This window comes from Alligator sinensis, unplaced genomic scaffold (genome assembly GCF_000455745.1).
Source record: "Alligator sinensis unplaced genomic scaffold, ASM45574v1 scaffold256_1, whole genome shotgun sequence".
Classification (NCBI taxonomy): Eukaryota; Metazoa; Chordata; order Crocodylia; family Alligatoridae; genus Alligator; species Alligator sinensis.
In genome coordinates, this window is record NW_005842139.1 from 2,121,448 (window position 1) to 2,143,507 (window position 22,060).

Genomic DNA, 22,060 nt, shown 5'->3' on the forward strand with positions numbered 1-22,060 from the left:
TCTTTTTGTGCCGGGTTCCTTTTTCTTTCATCTGAAGGAGTCATTCAGACTCAAAGTACGTTTGTTCTTTGCATATGAAAAGCACAAGGAGCAGTATACAAACAGCAGTACAGAAGATATGAATTGCCTGACTAGTTGAAAACAACAACAAGGTGTCAAGAATTCTTGTGTTTGAATTTAGGACTGAGTGTTCAAGCTGTACACACAGCATCTACCTGCTCACGGCCTGCTTCGTGCACAGCACAAATTAGACTGAGATCCAGGCTCTCCCAAACTGGACTCCAGAGAGCAAGGAACCCAATATATGTGGACTGCAAATTATTCATGCCCCTAGATTTTGGAAACTTTCCATGAACTATCATTAATAAGTAAGACAGTCTAATTTTCTGGAAATCTTTATATCAAAGCCTTTTTACTGCAAGAATGTTTCTGGCATCAGATCATTTAGATCTACTTACCGGTAAGTCTGATAGCTGTTTCTGACTCTGATGCCTCCTTTGATAAAACTAACCATGTTCTCATCCTATTGAAAGGGAAAAACATCAGCACTCAGTTTGTGATCATTTACTTTCTGGAGATCAAAACCATATTATTTAATGCTGCATAGAAGTTGACATCAAATTCCCCAGTTCAATTTTTAGAAAAATTGCTTTTTGACTGTAAAGAACCCAAAGGGTTAAATGCATTAAAATTATTTTAATCCATCCTCTGTAGCAGAAACAGTTCTGCCTAAGACTCACCATAACATCTTCAGTCTAAAATCCTATGTCAGTACAGAGAAGGACAAATATTTTAGTTAAATGAAAACTGTCCAACAAAGAGAGGACCTTGTTAAAAGGCAAGACCACAACGGCCACTCTGAATTCAAACTTCATGTGACCTGCAGAGCTAAACCTCAATCCAAGCCCTTTTTCAGGTGTCCAAAATCCTAATTTTCCAAAGTTTTAGGGCCATGTGAAGAAGGGGAAAGTGGGTGGATCTGTGTTTGGCTGACAATCCTTTTTGTTTGTTTTGTCAAAAAATGCTAGTTTGTTTAATCTAAAATGTTTTACTCTCAGTTCTGACCAATTTCCAGGGAAACACCAGCAGCTTCTAACAAAAGGCATACGTCCGGGAGCCTCAATTTATCACCAACCTCTCAGGGCTTCTGAACTCCTAGCTTCTGGAGGGAGGATTAGAGCCTGCCTCCCCACCAGGGAGGGGATCACAGAGATCCCTGGAATTGCACAAGGTGACAATTGGGGTTCCCCAACTGTTGCAGCCCTTCCTGTCCAAGCTGGGACCACCAACCCACTGCTTCCACGACAGAACAGATCATCCCCAATCAAGAGGAGGAGCTGGACAGGGAATTTTCAGGCCAGCTTGCGGAGACACTAAAAGCAAGGGATGTAGTTGTCATGGGCGATTTTAATTACCCGGACATATGCTGGGAGGAGCAGTCAGCCGGGACGGACCGCTCCAGGAGGTTCTTGGCCGAGTTGCAGGACCTCCACTTGATTCAGGAGGTGCACAGTCCCACCAGAGGAGATGCTCTGCTGGACCTGGTCCTGGCCGCAGGCGACGACCTGGTAAGAGGCCTCCAGGTTCTTGACCACCTGGGCAATAGTGATCATCGCGTGCTGGAATTCACCATCCAGCGTAGAGTGTCAAGGGCCCGCAGCAAGGTGGTGGCCCTAGACTTCAGGAGGGCCAACTTCAGTGAGATGAGGAGATTAGTGGGAGAGGAACTGGGGTCCTTGAGGGCAGAGGAACTCAGCGTCCAAGAGGAGTGGTCGTTCCTTAAGGAAACGATACTCGGGGCCCAAGGGGTGTCCATCCCGACAAGAAGCAAGGCGGGCAGGAGTGTCCAAAAGCCCCCCTGGCTCACCAAGGGTGTCCGGGAATGCCTGCTTGCCAAAAGGGTGGCGTACGCCCGGTGGAAGGGGGGTGTAATCTCCAAAGAGGAGTATACCTCCTCTGCTCGGGCCTGCAGGCGGGCTGTTAGGAAGGCCAAGGCGGATATAGAGCTCGGATTAGCGTCCAGGATTAAGGATAACAAAAAGTCCTTTTTCAAATATATTGGGAGGATGAAGAAGGCGCCGGGTAATGTGGGGCCCCTGCAGGATATGCGGGGCAATCTGGTGGTTGCGTCAGAGGATAAAGCGGACCTCTTTAACCAATTCTTCACCTCCGTTTTCTTGTGCAGGGACCGGGACTTCCCTGCTGTGATAGAAGCCGGACGCGAGGGGATCGCCTTCAGACCTCAGGTTGGGGAGGACCGGGTTAGAGAGCTTCTGGAGGGGCTGGACGCGTTCAAGTCAGCGGGTCCGGATGCTCTCCACCCCAGGGTGCTGAGGGAGCTGGCTGGGGTTATTGCAGGGCCCCTGGCACGGCTCTACGAGCGATCGTGGTGCTTGGGCCAGGTGCCAGACGATTGGAAGGTAGCTAATGTGGTCCCCATCTTCAAGAAAGGGAAAAGGGAGGACCCGGGCAACTATAGGCCCGTCAGTCTTACCTCAATCCTGGGGAAGCTCTTTGAGAAGATCATCAAGGAGCACATTTGTGATGGGCCGGCATCAGAAATGATGCTCAGGGGCAATCAGCATGGATTTATTAGGGGGAGATCATGTCAGACCAACCTGATTGCCTTTTATGATCAGGTCACAAAGGCCATGGACGCAGGTGTCGCGGTGGATGTAGTCTTTCTGGACTTCAGCAAGGCCTTTGACACCGTCTCTCACCCCATCCTAATTAATAAACTAGGCGACTGTGGCATAGATGCCTACACGGTCAGATGGATTGCAGATTGGCTGAAGGGTCGCACTCAGAGGGTGGTGGTGGATGGATCATACTCGACTTGGGGGGAGGTGGGTAGTGGAGTCCCCCAGGGCTCGGTCCTGGGGCCTGCGCTGTTCAATTTCTTCATCAGCGATCTTGATGTTGGGGTGGAAAGCAACCTGTTTAAATTCGCTGATGACACCAAAATTTGGGGGGAGGTGAGCACGCTAGCAGGGAGAGAGAGATTGCAGAAGGATCTGGATAGGTTACAGGGGTGGGCAAACAGGAACAGGATGTGTTTCAATACGGACAAGTGCAGGGTGCTGCACTTGGGTAGTAGGAACCAGCAGCACACTTATACGATGGGGAACTCCCTACTTGAGAGCACGGAGGCGGAAAGGGATCTTGGTGTCATTATTGACTCCAAGATGAACATGGGCCGACAATGCGAGGTCATGGTTGGCAGGGCTAACCAGACCTTGTCGTGCATCCACAGGTGCATCTCGAGTAGAGCCAGGGAGGTGATCCTCCCCCTCTATGCGACGCTGGTCAGGCCGCAGCTGGAGTATTGTGTCCAGTTCTGTGCGCCCCATTTCAGGAGGGATGTGGACAACATGGAGAGGGTCCAGAGGAGGGCCACCCGCATGATCCGGGGACAACAGGGCAGACCCTACAGAGAGAGACTGCGGGACCTGAACCTATTCAGCCTCCACAAGAGAAGGCTGAGGGGGGACCTGGTGACCGTCTATAAACTCACTAGGGGGAACCAGAAGGGTTTGGGGGAGACGCTGTTTCCCCTAGCCCCCGCTGGCATAACAAGGAGTAATGGGCACAAGTTGATGGAGAGGAGGTACAGATTGGACATCCGAAAAAACTACTTCACAGTTAGGGCGGCTAGGAGCTGGAACCAACTTCCAAGGGAGGTGGTGCTGGCCCCTACCCTGGGGGTCTTTAAGAAGAGGCTGGATGCCTACCTGGCTGGACTCATTTGAGTCCCGTTTTTGTTTTTAGGGTTTTTTGTTGTTCTCCCGCCCTGGTGGGGGGTCAGGTTTGAAGATCTATTAGGTCCCTTCCGACCCTAAAACTATGAAACTATGAAACTATCCTGCTTGGTAGCTTTATTCATAGAAGAATAGGTGACCCTGTGCTGGCTTTTAATGCTGCTACACAGGGTTGTCTGTTCCACACAATAGTACTGTACTGACCCAATCATATGACAACCTCATATATAACTCAGGTGTGATCTTTATGGTATTTTCTGAGGGTAAAACAAAAGGTAGACTTATTAGAACAATACAGCATAGGATTGGGAACAAAGAACTCAGGATGAGACAAGTTTCTATGGAGCAGTAGCCGGCTAGGATTAGGAGTTCTTTTCTAATTAAAACTCATTTTACCAATATCAGTTTAAATGTTTTAATGTATAATATCTTCATTGGTTTCTCTGACTCTTGGGACCTGAGTTCACATTAATCATCACACAAATAGATACAGATGTCTCAGCTTGCATAAAGAAGGGCTGCCATGACTGGGGGACCCAGATCCTCTGCAGTTCTAGAGATCTCTGTGGTTACCTCTCCTGAAGGAGAGACAGGCATGAACCTGATCTGTGGCAGGTTGTGGTTGTTTTAAAAACTGGAGAGAAAATAGATTTATCCTTCACCACAGGTAAAACTCAGGCCATCTCTGGCTCACCACCAGATATAAGCAGCTGACTGCATGGAACTGTGCATGATGCCATTTTCTGTCCTGAGAAACAGAAGGTAAGCAGGGTTTGCTCTCTATCAGGTTTGAATCTTAAAGTGTGTAGGAGAGCCATAAAAACAATGTAGGTTAGATACTGCATTAACACATATGAAACTTGTTGGCTGCCCAGCTTCTGTCCTTATTGATCACTAACAGGAAGTAGCAAACACCAAACCGCTGTAATAGAAAGAAAGAATAGGCAGAGTTTTACTTCTCCTTGTAGAACATGAGGCATAAATGGATGTACCTCTATATAAACCAGCAGCTCTGCAATTTAAGGGGCTGGGGAACCAGCCCTTCCCACCAAAGGAAGCAAAAGACCGGTTTCCATCATTTAACTGCAGGATTTCATGGTGTGTCACATACTAATACCTGGAATATTTCTGCTTAAAGGCAGCTATTTCCTTTGATGTTGGTGGTGGTTTTAAAAATGTTATGTTTAGTTCAATTTCAGCCCCCAAATTCGGAAAGGGTCACATCTACCAGGAACAGCAATAACCAATACAATGAAAACATTCACCTCCTCAGGAAGGTCCAGGGCTGATCTATACAGGGCTTTGGTCACTTTCAATAAGCACCAGAAAGAACCAACTTGAGAAGCTGTTGGCAACTGTAAGATGTAAAGTGCCTTGATCTAATATTGAAAACTATTTTGTGCATTCATGAAAAATGTAAACAAAGCAGAAGAAAGAAAAGAAGGAGCGTAAGAGCTGGACAGTCTTTCTGTCCCTTGCTCTTAATTTTCTCATGAGTGGTTTTACAAAGAACCATGCAGAGCTTCAGACAAAAAGCTGCAGTGAACAATCCTGCCACAAAAGACAAGAACGAACACCAATATTTCATATAGGGAAGCACATTTCAGCCAACGCTTTCAGTTCCTTTTGCACAGCTGGGAAAGTTTTATGATTCTCTCTTTGCAGATAAAGAGGCAGAGAGATTATGGGACTTTCCCCACTGCCACACAGTGAGTAGCAACCAAGTCAGGAATGGAAACCTGGTATCCAGACTCCCTTTAGCCTGGTTTAGCCAGAGGCCAAAGTCCAGGTAACAGCTGCTGCTGTTCTCTCACATGGCAAGCTAAACTCCAATAATCCAAGCAGAACTGCAGTAAAAGTAGGAGACAGTGCTTCTCCTCCCTCACAACAGTCAGCATTATTTAGTAAAGAGAAGCTGTGGAACCAGGCATCTAACACCCTCTCAGGGACCACCACCAACCTGGCTCAAGTGGCTGTACATCAGCACAACAGTGTCATCCAAAAGGGCTGCCAGTGAATGCTGCTGTCTGCACATTCCTACACCCATGTGCAAGAACCATGGACCAGTGCAGCAAGCCAGGGTCTCTTGTCTGGGTCTGTACCACTATCCCGTTTAATCACAGAAACCTCCGTTCATGAAAAAGCTGTGACTGGCAATACTGTACCTGCAGGAATGTCAGCGCAGCTCTCTGAAGTAAGCATTCAGCATAACAAATTTCTGCATGGATTTCCTCTAATGTGAGGGGAAGAGGAAAAAAAACAGACTGGAAATTAAAGAAATATTATAATAGTATAAAGAGCAACAAGTGAGCAAAACCCCGATCACAACATCTGTCAGTTCTAAATTACCGAACTAACCCCAAGCAGCAGTTGCACAAAATGGCTACCAGCTGGCTGTCTGACAGCTATATGAAAGGACTGGCCCAGAACCTGGTGATATCTTCATCTTACACTGACCCTCAGTATGAACTGAAGAGTCTTAGCAGAGAATTTAGAGCTAACACCCACATTCTTAAAGGTATTTAGATGCCTAAGTCCTATGTACAATTAAATCTATGTAGATTAAGTAACTAAATACCTCTGTAACATGCATCTGGGGGCATCTGTACACACCATGGGTTTTGATCCTCATTAAATAGGTTTATAATTTAAACTTGTTTATTTTGGAGCGTCACATCTATGGTTACATGCACTAGATTTTCAAACGAATTAAGCTGGGTCCCTGGCTGGTGCCACAGGAGAGCGGGACAGTTCAGTGCTGCCCACTGAAGGGGGTCAGGCTAGATGATCTGTTCAGGTCCCTCCTGACCCTAGCTGCTATGAAACTATGAAACCACTGTGGCACGGGCCCCCCACCCATCCCGTATCCTGCCATGCAGCTGTGGAAGCAGGGAGCTGGCAAACAAGAAAAAAAAAAAGAAGCCACACAAAAAAAGTGGAAGCAATTCAAAAGCAAGAGCAATTTTAAGTGGTGAGCTACAAATAAGTCGCAACTCTATCTGGCGGACAAAGAAATTAATTATACGTCTTTGGGCACATGTAGACAAAACGGGGGCCCTAAATTGAAGTGGTGGGGTTTTGATGCTTTTCTCTGTGACAGCAGCACGCCTCCCCCAGGCGGCACCCACCTGCAGGCACCTGGCTTGGGCAGCCCTGGGGGGCACCACAGCCACAGAGGGAAGCACCAGGCCCCCGCGCAGCTCAGGCAGGCTGGCAGGCTCCAGGGAAGGGAAAAAAAAGATCAGGCTCATCGTTTTTCTTGAGCAGAGCCCGCTTTCTCAGGTTGCTGCTAGGCTGCCTGAGGGCTTGCTGCAGAGACACGGAACTGCATGGAGCCCGGTGCTTCGCTCCATGGCTATAGGGGCAGCAAACTAAAACTCCTCAAAGGAGGCTTAGTTAGCTGCACCCCAAGTCATTTAAGGCACCTTACACTGCTAAATTTCCTACAGCAGCTGTAATTAATGTGCAATAAGCCACCAAGGCATGCAAACACCAACACCATTAAAGCAGTGCAAAAGCATTTAGACCGCTTTAAAGTGTCATACACACATGCCTCTCATTTCATCTGCACACGGCCTTTGAGTGCCTTTGTGTTTGCACACAACAATTCCATAGACGTGACACTAATTCCCAGCAAGCCAAACTAAACTATGTCCGAGGAGTTTAGTTTAACGCACAAGAAACACTTTTAAAGCATCAGGAAATCCTGCTCGTGCAAGCAGACATACAGTTATAGTGCATGAAAGGGCAAAAACCATGGTGTGTATATGAGCCCATGGTCTACAGCTTCAATTAAAAAAAAACACTTAAGTACTTCCTTCAAAGCAAATGAGAGATCCCACCCCTATTTGTCAAAGCCTTGCAGCACATGTTTTAATACAGTACTTCATAGGGACAGAAATGCTCATCTGTTTAATTAAATGGTTTGCTCAGCTGGGACCTAAACAGACTAAGCTGTTCTCTCACCCTGGCAAGTGTGACCTCCCACACCAGGAAGGAAAGCTTGCTTGACCCTTCCTGACTTCTAATCCTGATACCACTCTTTGCACGGTCATTTAGTTTCGGTGCCTTAGCTCTCAACCTGTATAACAAGGATCTCACCATTTACTTGCCTCACAGGGACACTGTGAGGATTAGTTAATGTTAATGCTCTGGAAATCCAGAGTGTTATGCATGCTAAATGCCATTATGAGGAAGATAACAGGATGAAATTTTAAAAAGTGCACAAGAATTGCATATGAACGCTGCACTGTACATGAACACTGAGAAACTGGGCATCACACAAAAACAGAAATTTCTGAAACAGTTCTGTGACTTTCTTTCTGAAAATGTATCATTTAGTATTAACATTAAAAGTATTCTGTGTTGTCTTACTAGCACATTTGTAGAGTACATTTGAGGAGGAGGAGTTGGCCCTTATGGTCCCTTTATGGCTCTATCTTTAGAGAGAACCTACAGGTTGCTTTATAGCAATAGTGCTGCCAACTCCAACAATTGTATAGAGTTAATTGTATTTATTATTACACAGAAAGCTGACTTTTCCCCCCTTCAAAAAGCCTTCACAATAAAACCAAACAACAAAACCCTAAAAACAAACAGGCCATAAATACAAGTTTGTCTAACACATGGACTTATTCTGAAACAGTTATCTAGAAACATGTATTCTGGATTATTTGTTCCTGAATAATGCCAAGTTCAGACAAACTTCTGGAATAAAAAAATATCCTCTTAACACTGTTCTCTTAACAAGAGTGTCCCTGTATAGAGTTGTTCAGGAGTAGCTATTGCACTTCAATTTTAGCCTCTCACTTAATCCAAGTGATTTTTCAAGTGTGGACAATATTTCTCGCCCTTGTTATGGAGAAGTCTGAAAACATGATGGGGGCAGAGTCCCTCTATTGACTCAGAAGCTACAACACAAATAAAAAGACCCCCAATATTAATAGATTTTTCTAAAGGTTGCAATTTTTTTCTTTGCCGATCTCGTGATTTTTCAATGCCCAAGTCCTGACTGTTGTATATTTTGGGTTGTCAATATAGCAACTAATCTTCAACTCCCAGCCTTTACAGTCAATTCCCAAGACAGGGTCATGAGATCCTCTTCAGCAAATGATTAGCAAGGCAAAGTATTTTGTGGAGTGTTTATCTAAATTACTTGGAATACATATACATGCTGCTTCTAATACACACTGCTTCTGTAACCAATTACAACTCAGCACCATGAAAAACAACATCATGAGACAAAAACTATTTAGTATTACTACCCCTTCATCTGATGAGCTATAATACTATCCTTCTAGTCACATGACCATATTTCATTTAACCCAACTGTGTACCAACCCATGACTCATCTGCATTAAAGATATTACTAATACTACATAACCTTTTAAACTCAATCTAGTATCGGATGGACCAAGCTGCCCATATGCAAATCAGGTTAGTTGTTTATTGTTCCTATGGACATATTTATTTAAATGCATGTGGTGCCCATCCCACAAGGTGCTCACTCCCTGAAACCAGTCACATCAAACAGCGTAATTACAATTCCAGGCAGCAAACTACTCTGAGTCACTCCACCTCCGCGTATCTGCAAAGGGAGGCTTGTGGAGAAAAAGGTGCCAGCAGATGCTTCTCAATAAAATCAGGGGTGTTCCAGATCAGCTGCCTTCACTGATTTTGGCTTTGACAGTATTGCAGAAAGGGGCACTCTACCTCCAAAGGTCAAACTCATCACCCTTGAATGCCATCCAAAGCCCAAGGTGTCCTTTGACAAATGCTTAAAAAAAGACTCCCAACCTCCCCACCCCACTGGATCGGTATATAATGTACAGGCCTGCGTACTCCTGCCAGTGAAAGGCACAGAAAAAAGCAGCACGATCTGAACCAGAGGGAACATTACCTTCGGTAAAGTGTTCGAGATTCTGTCTATGTACAAGGTTGTTAAAGGAATCTGCTACAGTGGATTTCTTCCGAAACCTAAAGAAAAATAAAATGTGGACCATTCTCAACACAAAGCAGTCACAGGAAAACTATAGCATTCAGATGGCCTTACAACCCCAAACAGATCTCCAGCCCACACAAACCATGGCCATGTCCATCTTTTATGTTGTGAATTGCATCAGAAATGCAGCGACACAAAACAGATGTCAAAAGTGTTATAAATAGTGCATATCCCACAGCATTCACATCTTCCGACGCAACTAGTCTTCTCAGGCATTTCTTTTTTCACCCTTATGTAATGCACTTTTAGCTGTAGCCATGACAATAAAAATATCAGCCTTGGACATCTGCTCAAATGCGCCAGAAATTCACAGGTGTTGACTATCACCTTATTCTACAAACATACTGACATCAATCACACTACTGAGGAGGTAGGGCTATCAATACATGGACACTGTTCTGCTGTCATTCGCTGTGTATCTGAGTGCCTTCCATGTAGAAGACTGAGAAAAAAAGTCCTTGGTGGACTTCATGGGAATCTGTTTCTTTTCCTTTATGCACATGAAGAAAACATGGAGTAGGGTTTTTTGCTTGGCTGTCTCTGCATAGGGGAAAAGAGGAGTTGAATGTTGTTTCAGTTATAATGAAATTTCTATCAAATATGAAAAGTTTTGCAGTTTCCTCGAGAGGATTCAGTACCTTGCAGAATTAATCTCAAAGATAGTTTGAACAGGAAATCTGGTAATGTTTATTACCTTGCTACAGGCTTCTCAATATTCTTCCCAAAGAAGAGAGTTTAGAGATAGATGCTAACTGGGAGCCTGTCTGTGACCAAAAAAATGTTTCAGAAGCACGTGGCCAAACAGTGGCTTTCAAAAGAGTGCCAGTGTTTCTCTATTCCACCATAAAAGGTGCTCACTTGTCCAAATAGCAGACCACAGCATGAAGGACTCCATACACTCCCAAAACCACAGCATACTGGCTAAAGCCCAAGAAGAAAGGACTTTATGCTTATCCCTACCATGCAAGGCCTCTTAAGATGCTGGCCAGCAAGTTGATCCGACTCTCAGACATCTGATGTCATTTAAGTCCTTGCCCCTTGTTTGAGCCATGGTAGGTGCCTGAGGAGGTAATTAAACTCAGGACTTTTCTTAGTCCCCTTCACTGACATAACAAATATGATAAGATACTGCAAAGATTGTGCAAATAATGGAGTATTAAGAAAACAGTAAGTTATTTGGCACTAATTTGCTAAGCTTCCCATTTATAATTTTTCTTGTAAAATCTGAAATTAGCCTGTGTTACCAAAACAATACCTGCACATTAACAGAGAAGCTACATTCAAGCAGATGACCTGTTCTAGAGCTAGCCTGAAGGATGTTGTTCATCAGTGTGTACTGGTCTATACCAGTGCTATGCAAGCCTCGTTTCAAGACAGCAGGGTAAGACATTCCTACTCCATGAAGGAGTTCAGAAATCTTGTGTGTCAATTTCTTATTACCAAATTAATTAGTTACAGTCAGCTATTCACTGTGGTTTGGCTTGGAATCCACAATTAATATCACTTACATTTATTACTAGGGCAACATCTTTGCCAGTGTTAATGAATACGTGACTAGAGAGAAAGAAACATAAATGAATGAGGGCAAAGAGATAGATGAAGTTCAGCAACAGGGCAGAGGTATATTGGCTTTAACAAGCAAAGGCACCAATAGCAGGTGTACACCCTTTCATGCAGCCACCTAAATACTTCCCCTTGTGTTCTGGTTTCCAACAGGAAGAAACCCGTGACATGCCCATGCTCGTTTACACATTTCAGTACTTAAGAGAGATGGTTCTTCTTGCCAATGCACTTTTTTGTACTTACTTTTGACAGGTGGCTTGAGCTTCTTTCATTGTGTTTCCTGCATTCACTATGTCCTGAGGGTCAAAGGTCATCATAGCTTGCATTTCCAGCATGGTGGCGTAAGTCAGAGCATGATACATACTGTGCGTAGTTCTGTAAGGAATCCATGAAGCATATAAGCACAGCTGATTCAATTTCAGTATTCATTTTCATGCACACACCACACTCCAAGACCACATTATTCTGACAAACTCAGGTCTGGATGATGGGTTACAGATCAAACACACACAGGGTACCACCAGGGGCGGGCAATTATTTCGGGCGGAGGGCCACTTAATGAGTTTTGGCAAGCCATCGAGGGCTGCGTGACAGGCAGCCAGGGGCTGATAAATATTAATTTTCTAAATTTTTTAGGGGCCCCGCGGGCCAGATAGAATGGCCTGACGGGCTGCATCCGGCCCATAGGTCACATTTTGCCCACCCCTGGGGTATACCCACAAAGGAGCAACTTAAGTTGGAAACACCAACAGGTTTAGTTCCACACAGCAACTCACTTCAACAGCACAACCCTCAATAAAGCAAAGGGCACAGCACAGACACCTGGCATACTGGTCAATGCAGAGGCCATACATGATTAGCTCTGATGTTATTTTATTTGGAACATTTTTGTCATGAACTCTCTACTGAGAACAGTGATGTGTACTGCAAACCATGCCATCATCCTACATCGGGAGAGTTGCTTATAGCCGAATCTTCAAGAGGGTAACACAACATCACATTTGTGGCCAATATAGATGCAGAAGGAAACAGATCTTCGTTTAAAAACACTGACAGGTTTAGCCAAATGCCTCAAGCCTTTTTCTTCTGTCCTGTTTTGCCAATCTTCCATCCCCAATTTACCCTACATGAAAAATCTTCCATGGGATTTCAGACATTACTTATGCTAGAGAGAGAAATGAAAATTACTGGCAAGAAATGCAGAGATTAAGCAGCTACCAAGGGCACTCAGTGCCTGCATGGCTTCTGGCAGCCACAAGATTCTCTCAAGTGCATGTTCTTACATTGTTAATAAGACAGCACTCTCCCAACATCCATGCGTTAGCAGCCCCCACAAATGGGCCACGCAATGCCTTACTGGGAAACAATGCTCCAGTCTAACAAGTGCAGTGATGAGTAGGGAGGAGTTTTTCAGTTTATGGAATATACTTTCAGTAGGTTGGAGAGTGCACTGGGATGGGTTCCTGCCTTTGACAGACTTCACTTCCTTTATGGATACTTCTCAGTCTCGCTTGCCAGGGAGAAGGTACCCCCTGCCCTGGGGCTTATAAAAATATTGTTAAAAATTTTTGCTGTGTAGTTTGGGAATTTGGATTGTTCTAAATGGCAAGGATTTTTCAAGGGTACGAGACAGAGGTAGGATGATACCCTTTTCCTCAATAATATGTCCTATTGCATCAGTTGGTTTGTCCATATATTTTGCTGCTGGAGGATGCTGGCCTTCTACCCCAACCATGAGAGAGGTGTAAACAGAGTACAGTGTTGGTGGAAGCACACGTTCTTCCTGCCCAGGCATATCTGTGTATGTGCACACAGATGGCAGAAGGGTGAGTATGGAAAGAGGAAATAAAGGTAAGCAGGCCTGGGAGGGGAGACATGGACTGAGCAGAGGGAGAGAAAGCAGGATACAGAAGAGCAGAGCAGAAATACAGGCAGAGAATTAGAGTGGAGGAGGAGACATTTGAACTTAACATGGAAGACAAGAAGGGGTGCTTATGCCAGTGACGTCTGTCATAGAATCAGACCCCTGAAAGCACTCTACAGCCATGACTAAACACATACACAGCTGCAGAGAGCTTTTAAAATGGACAAGCATGCAAAAAATTAACCTTCTTCAAATGAAATATTATATTAAGTCAATCTAAACAAAACACTTTAGGGAACTTGTGTCCCTCCAGGGTTAATTTTTTGTGCCAGGGTGTAGCTGGGCTGATGCTTGCGCTCAGCCCTGCCCCCAGGACCCTCAGGAAAGGCAGGAGAGGAAGCAGAAGCTCGGAGCTGCTGCCTATTTCTGAATGGCCAGAGCTGGGGGGAAGAGGTGGAACGGGGTCCCCTCACCTCAAGGGCTCCCCCAAAATACCCCTATTGGGGTAATGGGGGGAGCCAGGCCAGGCCCATGAGACAAGAGGGCTCTGTTCCACCCTGCCCCGCCCAGCTCTGGCCACTCAAAAGCAGCTAGCAGCTCTGTGCTGCTGACCCCTTCTCCCTCCCTCCTCTGCTGACAGCCCTGGAACCGGCTGGGGGGTGGGATGAGGAGGGGAGGCACTGGGGAGAAGGGTGGTCCGGCAGTCTCCAAGGAAGCTGCTGGAGCACCCCCGCCTACTGGCCAGGGCTGGTGCAGACAAGCTTCAGGCCCCCTGACCCAACAGGCAGGATGTCTATATGTCTATTGGTTCGGGAGTTAGAGCGGCACCCCAAACATCTGTAGGCACCCATGGTTGGCTCTGTGGGTGAGGAAGTTATCTTGGTTTTAGGTAATCCCTGTATTAGCAATGAACTTCAAGCAGGGCTGCTGATTTTTTATCCGTTACAACACAAATGCAGATTAGCTCTATCCTTTATTATGGGCTTGGCAGGAAAAGTGGAATTTCTCATATTAACTGTGCCTGGTGTAACTCGTGTGCATGCTTTACCTATACAGCACAGATACCACCTGAACTGCACTCAAGAAACCCCGAGTTTTCACGGTGGCTCTTCATTCCACACAACAACAGCTGTCATATTCAACTTAATGCGTTCTAGTGGGTAGAGCAGAGCTGGGACCCAGACAACATCTGCTCTTTTCCTGGCTTTGTCACTTGCTGGGCAATTCTCCTCACTGCCCTGTCCCTCAATTACCCTATCTGCAAAATGGGGAGAATAATCCAACTTCTGTTGCAAAGTGCATTGAGACCTGGGGGTAAAATGCATTGCATGTACAGCTAAAAACTATTATTACATGCAGCTGTTGCAACCCTCCCTAAGGCATAGAAGACTAATAATAAAATTCTCTCCTTCTGCCTGTTTGCAGCATACCTCTATGAAGTCATGGGGAGCAGACATGCATATGAGTTTTGCAGCCTACATCTTTTTTACATTTATTAGTCAGGGTTATCCTTAAACTCATCCTTAATGTTGAGTTGCGCAATGCCTTTAAGTCATTCAACAACGTTCCCCTAAACTGGGGGTGCGGGTGGGGGGAAGGAGAGGGGAGGGGAGGGGAGGGGAGGGGAAGAAAAGAAACCTAAAACACATTACTCTCCTTAGCTCACTGTTGTGAGTGCTAGGAGAACAAGACATAAGAGGAGAAACCCAGGAATCAGCAGAGACCAGAAAAGTGAATTTTAAGAGGAGTGGAGCCAGCTCAGCTCTGCCCAGACTTACTCTATCTAGACAGCTTAAGTAGCCTGCTAAGGAGAAAACAAATAATGCACGTACTGTAAAAAAGCAGCTTGATGAAGTGTTTCCATCTAAATGCCCTTAGAGGAATTAGGGGAGCTTTTCTTCACCCCATGTTTACTTTTCAGAGTTCCAAATGTAAAGCCCAGAGAGGGCATTTAATAGTCCATAATAAATCTTGCTTCAAGACGACAAATATTGTGCTCAGTACATTGAGAAGGGAATTTGTACTCTTGTTTTACTAGACGGTTGCAAGGAATTTGACTTTTCAAATTCCAATTCCAGACCATTCCCTACCAAATCAATAGTTTCATCTATGTTACAGTTAATATTTTACAAGGTAACACCCAATCAATACACATTTTTCCTTGCATCATTTAGGGGAACAAAAATGCAACTATTTTAGATGTTGCCCAATTTCTCATATTGTTACCTATGACACTAGTCATAGGTAACAATGCGAGTACTAATGCACTACACAAAAAACTAAAATAGTGAGGATATAATCAAGTCTTTTTGTTTTTTAAACACACATACACACTCATACAAATACTCTTACGTGGCTTGACACAAACAGTAAATCTGAAACCTAATTTGCTTTTTCACTGATCTATGACAGAGGTTCCCAAACTGTGGTATGCATACCCCTGGGGATATGCAAGGCATCTCTGGGGGGTATGTGGGAGAAATTGTATAGTGGCAAATTTCATTTTCATTATAATAATAAATGGCACTTAAGGGGTTAAAATATAAAATGTATGCTGGTAGGGGTATGCGGGCAGCTGGTAAATCTGGAAGGGGGTACACCGTAAGAAAAATTCAGGAACCTCTGATTTATGACAGTTTCACATCCACGTGCTTCTGCAAGGATACAGGGTTACAGTTACAGAGGCGTAGCTAACATGTTATACTACAAGAGCATGCACATGCAGCAGTCTCAGTGTAACGGCATACATTACAGAAGCATATATTACCCCTTTCACAGAAGATGTTAGGTCTGCCCATAGCCTGAAACAGCCCTGTAGTTGATAACACCTCATGGAATGAAAGACGTAAAATCTTTATGCAATCATGAGTGATACCGTGCGCCTATTGGTTGCCAAGTAGGATGTAATCACCGTAATGCAACGTTCTAGCTCAGCAAGTGTTAGAACATAAAGCAGACTCCTATCCCCATGATTCAGGTTTCTGGACTGAATCGGGCACAGTAAGAACTGGGATTTGGGTTGTCCTCATTTCAGGTGATTGTCTTGACCATTGGCTTAATGGCTATTGTGAAATTTTTGTTTGTTTGAGCATAAACTCCCCCCTGAATCCAAGAATCTTTTCCTCTGAGGATGGCAGGCATGTGCCTGCAAAAAGCTTCCATTTTGACGAGCTAACAGACAGACGTAAATTTGTTTCATCTCTTTCATCCAAATATTCCCCACTACTCTAACTTTAAGGCCAAAAAGCACTGTGACCACCTGAAGAAAACAAGACTTCCACAAATTTATCCCCGAGTTCAGGTAATAGAGCATATTTTTTTTTGGAAACCACACCTAATGTGGTCCTAACATAACATTGATCTGAGCATTTGCTCAACATTTACAGGATGTTCTAGTTAAGAGGAGAGGCGATGCAGCCAGACATTTCAAGCAAACATGTTTATTAATAGGAAACATGATGCCTACTTCCCTGAGCTCAGGAAAGATCAAACAACAGGTGACCGTCCCCTTGGTTATAGCCCCAGGTTGCTTCTGTCAGCACCTTATCAAAAAGGCCTCTCAGCCTGGCTCTAAGCCGTACACCAGGTTTGTTTTAGGCTCTGTCTCAAGTTGCTTCTTGCCTTTCCCCTTCAGATACACGTCCCTACTAAAACATTCCCAGAAAGGCACCTCTGCCCATATGATTCAAACTCTTGAATGCCCTCACACGTGCCTGTGGTGAAGGCAGCAATTACCAGTTTCCATAAAGCAGTTTAATTTGAACCTTTGAAACTATCTTAAAAGAATGGCAGGAGCTACACAAGCTATTTTAACTCAACTGACAAAAGCAACGTAATAACTGCCAGTGATGGGAATCCACTGCAGCCCTTAGCAAGTTGTTCCAATTTATCACTCAAAAAGATGCAACTTACCAATACTCTTATTTTGTCTAGCTTCAATAACCAGCATCGGCTCCTATCGTACCTTTGTATGCAAGACTGATGACTACTCTATTATCAAATGTATATTCTCCAGGGAGGTGGCTGTAGGCTCCAGTCAAAACACCTTTTAAACTTCCACTCTGATATGCTGAATAAATTAATCTCCTTAAGTTTCTCACTAAAAGGGCCCATTCTCCATACTTTCATGGTTCACGTGACTTCTCAGACCCCTTTCCAAATTTTCAAAATCTCTGAAACATGGACACAGTACTCCAGTAGTGTTTGCACCAGTGCTCAAACAGAGGAAGTATAACCTCCTTACTCCTACTGGAGATCCTTCTGCTTATACAGCCAAGCAGTGCTTATAAAGCATTACTGCTTTTGAGTACTGCAATGCACTGCAAGTTTCTGTTCAGCTATTTATCCACATGGAGCCCAAAGTCATCTTCAGTGACTGGTTCCCAAGGTAAACTATCCCACCTTGCAACAATGGCCTGCATTCTTTGCTCCTTAATATATAACCATACATTGAGCCATATTGAAACGTATCTGACTTGTTTGCACCTGTTTTATCAAGTGATCAAACTCATTTGTGCTTTCTCCCTTGATGATGGGTCCCCTATTTTCTATTACAGAGCTGTCCAACTTCTTAGCAGCTGGGGGCAGAGCAGGAAACAGAAGCAGAACCTAGAGCCTTTGGCTGCTGCAGATGGAGATGGGGGAGTGGCAGCTGGGTGGGAGCCCAAACTTGTCATCTCATAAAAAATTATATCGAACTAGATCCTTTCAAACTATTTACCATAACCTGAACTGAAGAGCACTGATTGTAGTTCCCTCTGTAATTTCTTATTACTCAAATCCTGCATTACCCATACTGTTATTCTGCCTGGAATCAAAGTCAGTGTCTCAGGCCTATAATTAGCTAGTGTAATGGCTGTGTGCCTTATTGCACTATTTCTGTTAACTATGACCATGTTGTTGTTATAATATTGTATGGCTTGAGTAAATTCCTAGCCTGTGTACAGAGAAGAAAGGGTTAAGTGCCAATGCTGGCTTAAGGATAGAAAATAGACCTTTAGCATCAATAGTCTTGAACGGATGTATTTGTATTGGCAAGCATTAGAGGCCAACACCCAGGAGGTGTCCACAGGAGATAAACTTGACAAAAGGAAGAGTAGGCTGGAAAAAGCAGTCTGGCAGGTCTGTGGCCAGAAGAGATTGAGAGGAACTGAAAGAAGTTGGAAGAGCTCTGAGAAGCTAGAAAACGCTAGAAGGGAACAGCTGAGTACCTCTGGGGGTGATCAGGACTGTGCAAGCTGGACCTGGGACAGAGAGACTACTTAACCCCTTTTATAAAAACGGAGAACCTCTGGCTGGCTGTCCTCTACACCAGGGAATACTTTACCGAAGAGACTGTCTGCTGTGCTGCTTGGACCAGTGGGCTGCCCTAGGGCACCCCAAGACGAGGCGAAGTCCCTCTCTCAGAAGCGAAACTGGATGCTAGCTCCTTGAGTCACGGCCCTGGAAAACCATGGAGGGTGAAGGACTGCAAGGCCAGGTCAGGTGTCTCGGAGTGGGAAGGAGCTCAGACCTGCTCGAGAAGCCAAGCTTGGGCTGGCTGGAAGAGGTATTTTCAGATATCAGACACAGCTCCAGTGTTACAGAGCAAGCATCCCCCGGAAGGGCACTCTGTAACACTTGGATCATCCCCTTTAATCTTTTAAATTCTGGCACAGTGTAAGCTTTCTATCAATTGTCTGAACTGTCCCCGTTTTTCAAGACATTAAAAATTAACATTAATGGTACCAGAAAAAAGCAAATTATCTGTATTTTTTTATTCTTACTTGTAGTTGCTGCTGCTTAATATCAGCCTGAGCTACTTCTGGAATGGAACACATCTCATCATCATATCATATCATATCATACAAATACGCTGCCTGATTTTTCCACAAATACAAAACAGAAATATTTAGTGGCACTTCTAGCTTTCTCCATTAGACTGACAATTTTACCATTTCCAACTAGCAACAGCATTGTTAGGGTTCCTTTGTTATGAATACACTTGTCCCAAACACATATAGCAGACTCTGCCTGTTAAATGAGGGGACCGTAGAAGAAAAGCTAGCATGACCTGTGAAACAGACAGTTTGCATGGAACAGCTGGCACCGGTGACAACTAGGTGATGACCAGAGATCCTGTTTTTCTGTTTAAAAATTGCAAATTCTCTGATTAAACCCCCCCAAATCCACAATTAAAATGAAACGTCACTATCTATATAGGTATCAACTGAACACAATGTTTTATTGATATATTTACAATTTTAAAGCAGTTTGGAAGCCTACCAGTGCCTCAATCACTATAATAAAATAAATTCTAAATACCCCTAAATTTTGGTATTAGATTTTGGGTTTTTTTTAACGTGGAAAAATCAGAGTAACCGCTGCTCCTGGACGCAGGTCAACGCCCCTCACTCCCAGGTCATGGCCCCCAAGCCCTGCTGGTGCCCCTCACTCCCCGCCCACATGGTGCCCTCTCTCTGCCTGACCACCCTTCTCCTGCTTCCCCAGTCCCTTGCAGGGGGGAGAGCTTTTTGCAAGAGTGGAAAATCCATGCGTTTCTCTGTGAATATGAAAAATCTGCCCATGGAGGCAGCAGCTTCTTTGGGGTCGAGGCCCAGATTGGAGTGGGGGCTGGACCCTGCATGGGCTGATTTGCCCCGGGCTCTGCGTCCTGCCTGGGTCAGCTCTGTCTATGTGCAGAACAAATGGCTGTTTTAATTATCCAGGAGAAATTTTAATGGTGAGGACCATACATTAAAAAAAGAAAAAAAAAGAAAACCTCTTATCCTGAACTTGGCAAATCATAAATTACTTTTTGTGGCTTTTTGATTTCTAGACCAATATTCTACAATTTTTAGCTTCTAATTTCTATGAATTGCTACCAATACAATCAACTTCCCCCTTTTCTGTTAGTTTTATATGTGCTTATTTTTTATTGATGCTTTCACTTCCTCAATAAGCCTGGCTGGGTTTTTTTCAGCCTGTCTAGCTTTCTTTTCAACAGTGGCTTTTGAAGCATCCAGGAAAATGCTCTTAATCAGTTTTCAATTATCGTTCACATTTTTCTATTTACATCCTTTCTTTCAGCAAATTTAGTTCTTAATTATTTTCAATTTTTTTAAATTGGACCTTTTAAAGCACCGAGTAAGATCTGATTCTATTTGCACATGACGAAATCATGCCACAACTGCATCTACCTAAGCAACCACTCACTTCTAGTTCTGTGATCAATTCCTCTTCACTGGTCAAGATGACCCCTAATACAAAATTCCCCTGTGGTGGATACATGTTGGATTTCTTCTTGAGCTAAGAAATTGTCATGTTTAATGTTAAAGTATAGTACCAGCAACATGAGACCTCATCAATCAGATGGACTTCCTCATGATAAAGCAGGATTTTTCCCTCCCCTACACATTATAAGTAAGTGCTGGTTATTAGGAGTTGGTCATTCTGTTCTGTAACAGACAACAATCTGCTTCTATCTTTTTTCTTTTACAGTTAAAACATCGATCCATAAACATGCAAGGTAATGTTGCTTCCAAATGGCCAGTGACTTGGAAACAGGAACTCTCTTTTCGTGTGGAAGGTGTCAGAGCTGATTTGGATCAGTGCCTCGACACAGTGGAACTTTCCAGCACAAGGCACGGTAAGGCAGGGGAGGTCTCAGCATGGTGAAGAGTTCCGGCGTGGATAGAGTTCCCGCCGAGGATATGCAGATTTGCATAACACGATTGGCCGATGTTAAATTATTCCCACGTGGTGGCTGGCAATTGGCTCGCTAGCTGTATAAAAGGTTAGGGGTGTTTCCGCCCTAGTTGGAGAATTCCGCAATTCCCCCTGGAGTGGAGCTCCGGCAGTTTGATCACCTGCCAACGACTCCCCGTCGACGAAGCCTTACGACGTATCCTCCGTGTTGCATGCCCGAGTTAGACCCGAGCTACAAGAGCTCCTCGATTAGCGATTAGAACTGTTGCAACTACGATAGAAGTGTGAAGTCACTTCTTGCCTGCGCTGTATACGACTCTACAGTGTAAGTAAAGCTATCTCTGTTTTTTCCAACTGATACGTGTCCCATCTGTGCCTAATTCTGCTCGGGTGATAGAGAGTCCCCATCTGCCCGCCACGGGATCACAGCCGCCTCCCCCCGCCACGGGATCCCAGCCGCAACCCCAGCTAGCGTTCCTGAGGATTCCCGACCCTCGGTCCCCTCTCGGCCCCCACATGGTGTCACGAACAGGATCCTGGTCCGGACCGGCGTCACGAACAGGATCAGCAGGATTGGAATTAGGATCGATAGGATAGGAGTCAGGATTTGGGGAAGAGCTAATGGAACAGGAGCTAGTGAGAAGTTGCCCCTGGCGTAGCAGGAGACGCCACATGGCCAGCTCCGAGGAATTAGGCACCCACATCGCGTACCACCAGGCGGGCGGAGTGGGTGAGAGGTTTATCGATGGCTACCTTTCACTGAAGGAAAAAGGAGAAGAGGCATCGGAAGTATGGGAGGCACATCTGCACCCTGAGGCGTTCGGGTGTGTGATGGGCAGCGAGAGAGTCCTGTTCAGGCCCCGGGAGAGAGGGAATACTGCACCCCTCGCCAAATGGGGATCTGGTGACGTGAGCCCGGCTCTCAGCCAAGAGTTCGCTCGCTGCGTGCAGCTCGCACGGGAGGGTGAAGAGCCGACGATGGCTAACCGGTTCAGGCCCCTGCTGGATACATGTGTAGCCCCGAGGGATAGAAAAGAGAGAGTGTTGGATGTGTTGTTCCGTGCTGTGACAACTTTGCTGCAGAAGAATGCAGACCTGGAAGCCCGACTGCTCGCGGCCGTTCCGGTGGCATGAGAAGCGGCAGAGGAGAGAAGCCCCGAGTCGACGCCACTCCAAGATGGCGCCAAG

General features: G+C 45.0%; 1 protein-coding gene across 7 annotated transcripts in view; it reads right to left on the bottom strand.

Annotated features, from left to right (window-relative positions):
- TTC39A (tetratricopeptide repeat domain 39A) overlaps positions 1–22,060 on the bottom strand; it is a 122,492-nt gene that overhangs the window by 38,929 nt on the left and 61,503 nt on the right. For 5 of the 7 annotated variants that reach the window (XM_025206086.1, XM_006025315.2, XM_006025316.2 and 2 more), the window contains exons 3-6: positions 11,566–11,697; positions 9,658–9,734; positions 5,924–5,991; positions 459–523 (exon numbers count right to left, since the gene is read on the bottom strand). In XM_025206086.1, the coding sequence (XP_025061871.1) occupies positions 459–523; positions 5,924–5,991; positions 9,658–9,734; positions 11,566–11,697 (342 nt within the window). Of the gene's footprint in view, positions 1–458; positions 524–5,923; positions 5,992–9,657; positions 9,735–11,565; positions 11,698–18,512; positions 18,603–22,060 lie in introns of those variants that run through there. The other 2 variants (XM_006025317.2, XM_025206087.1) reach the window with 2 other exon arrangements.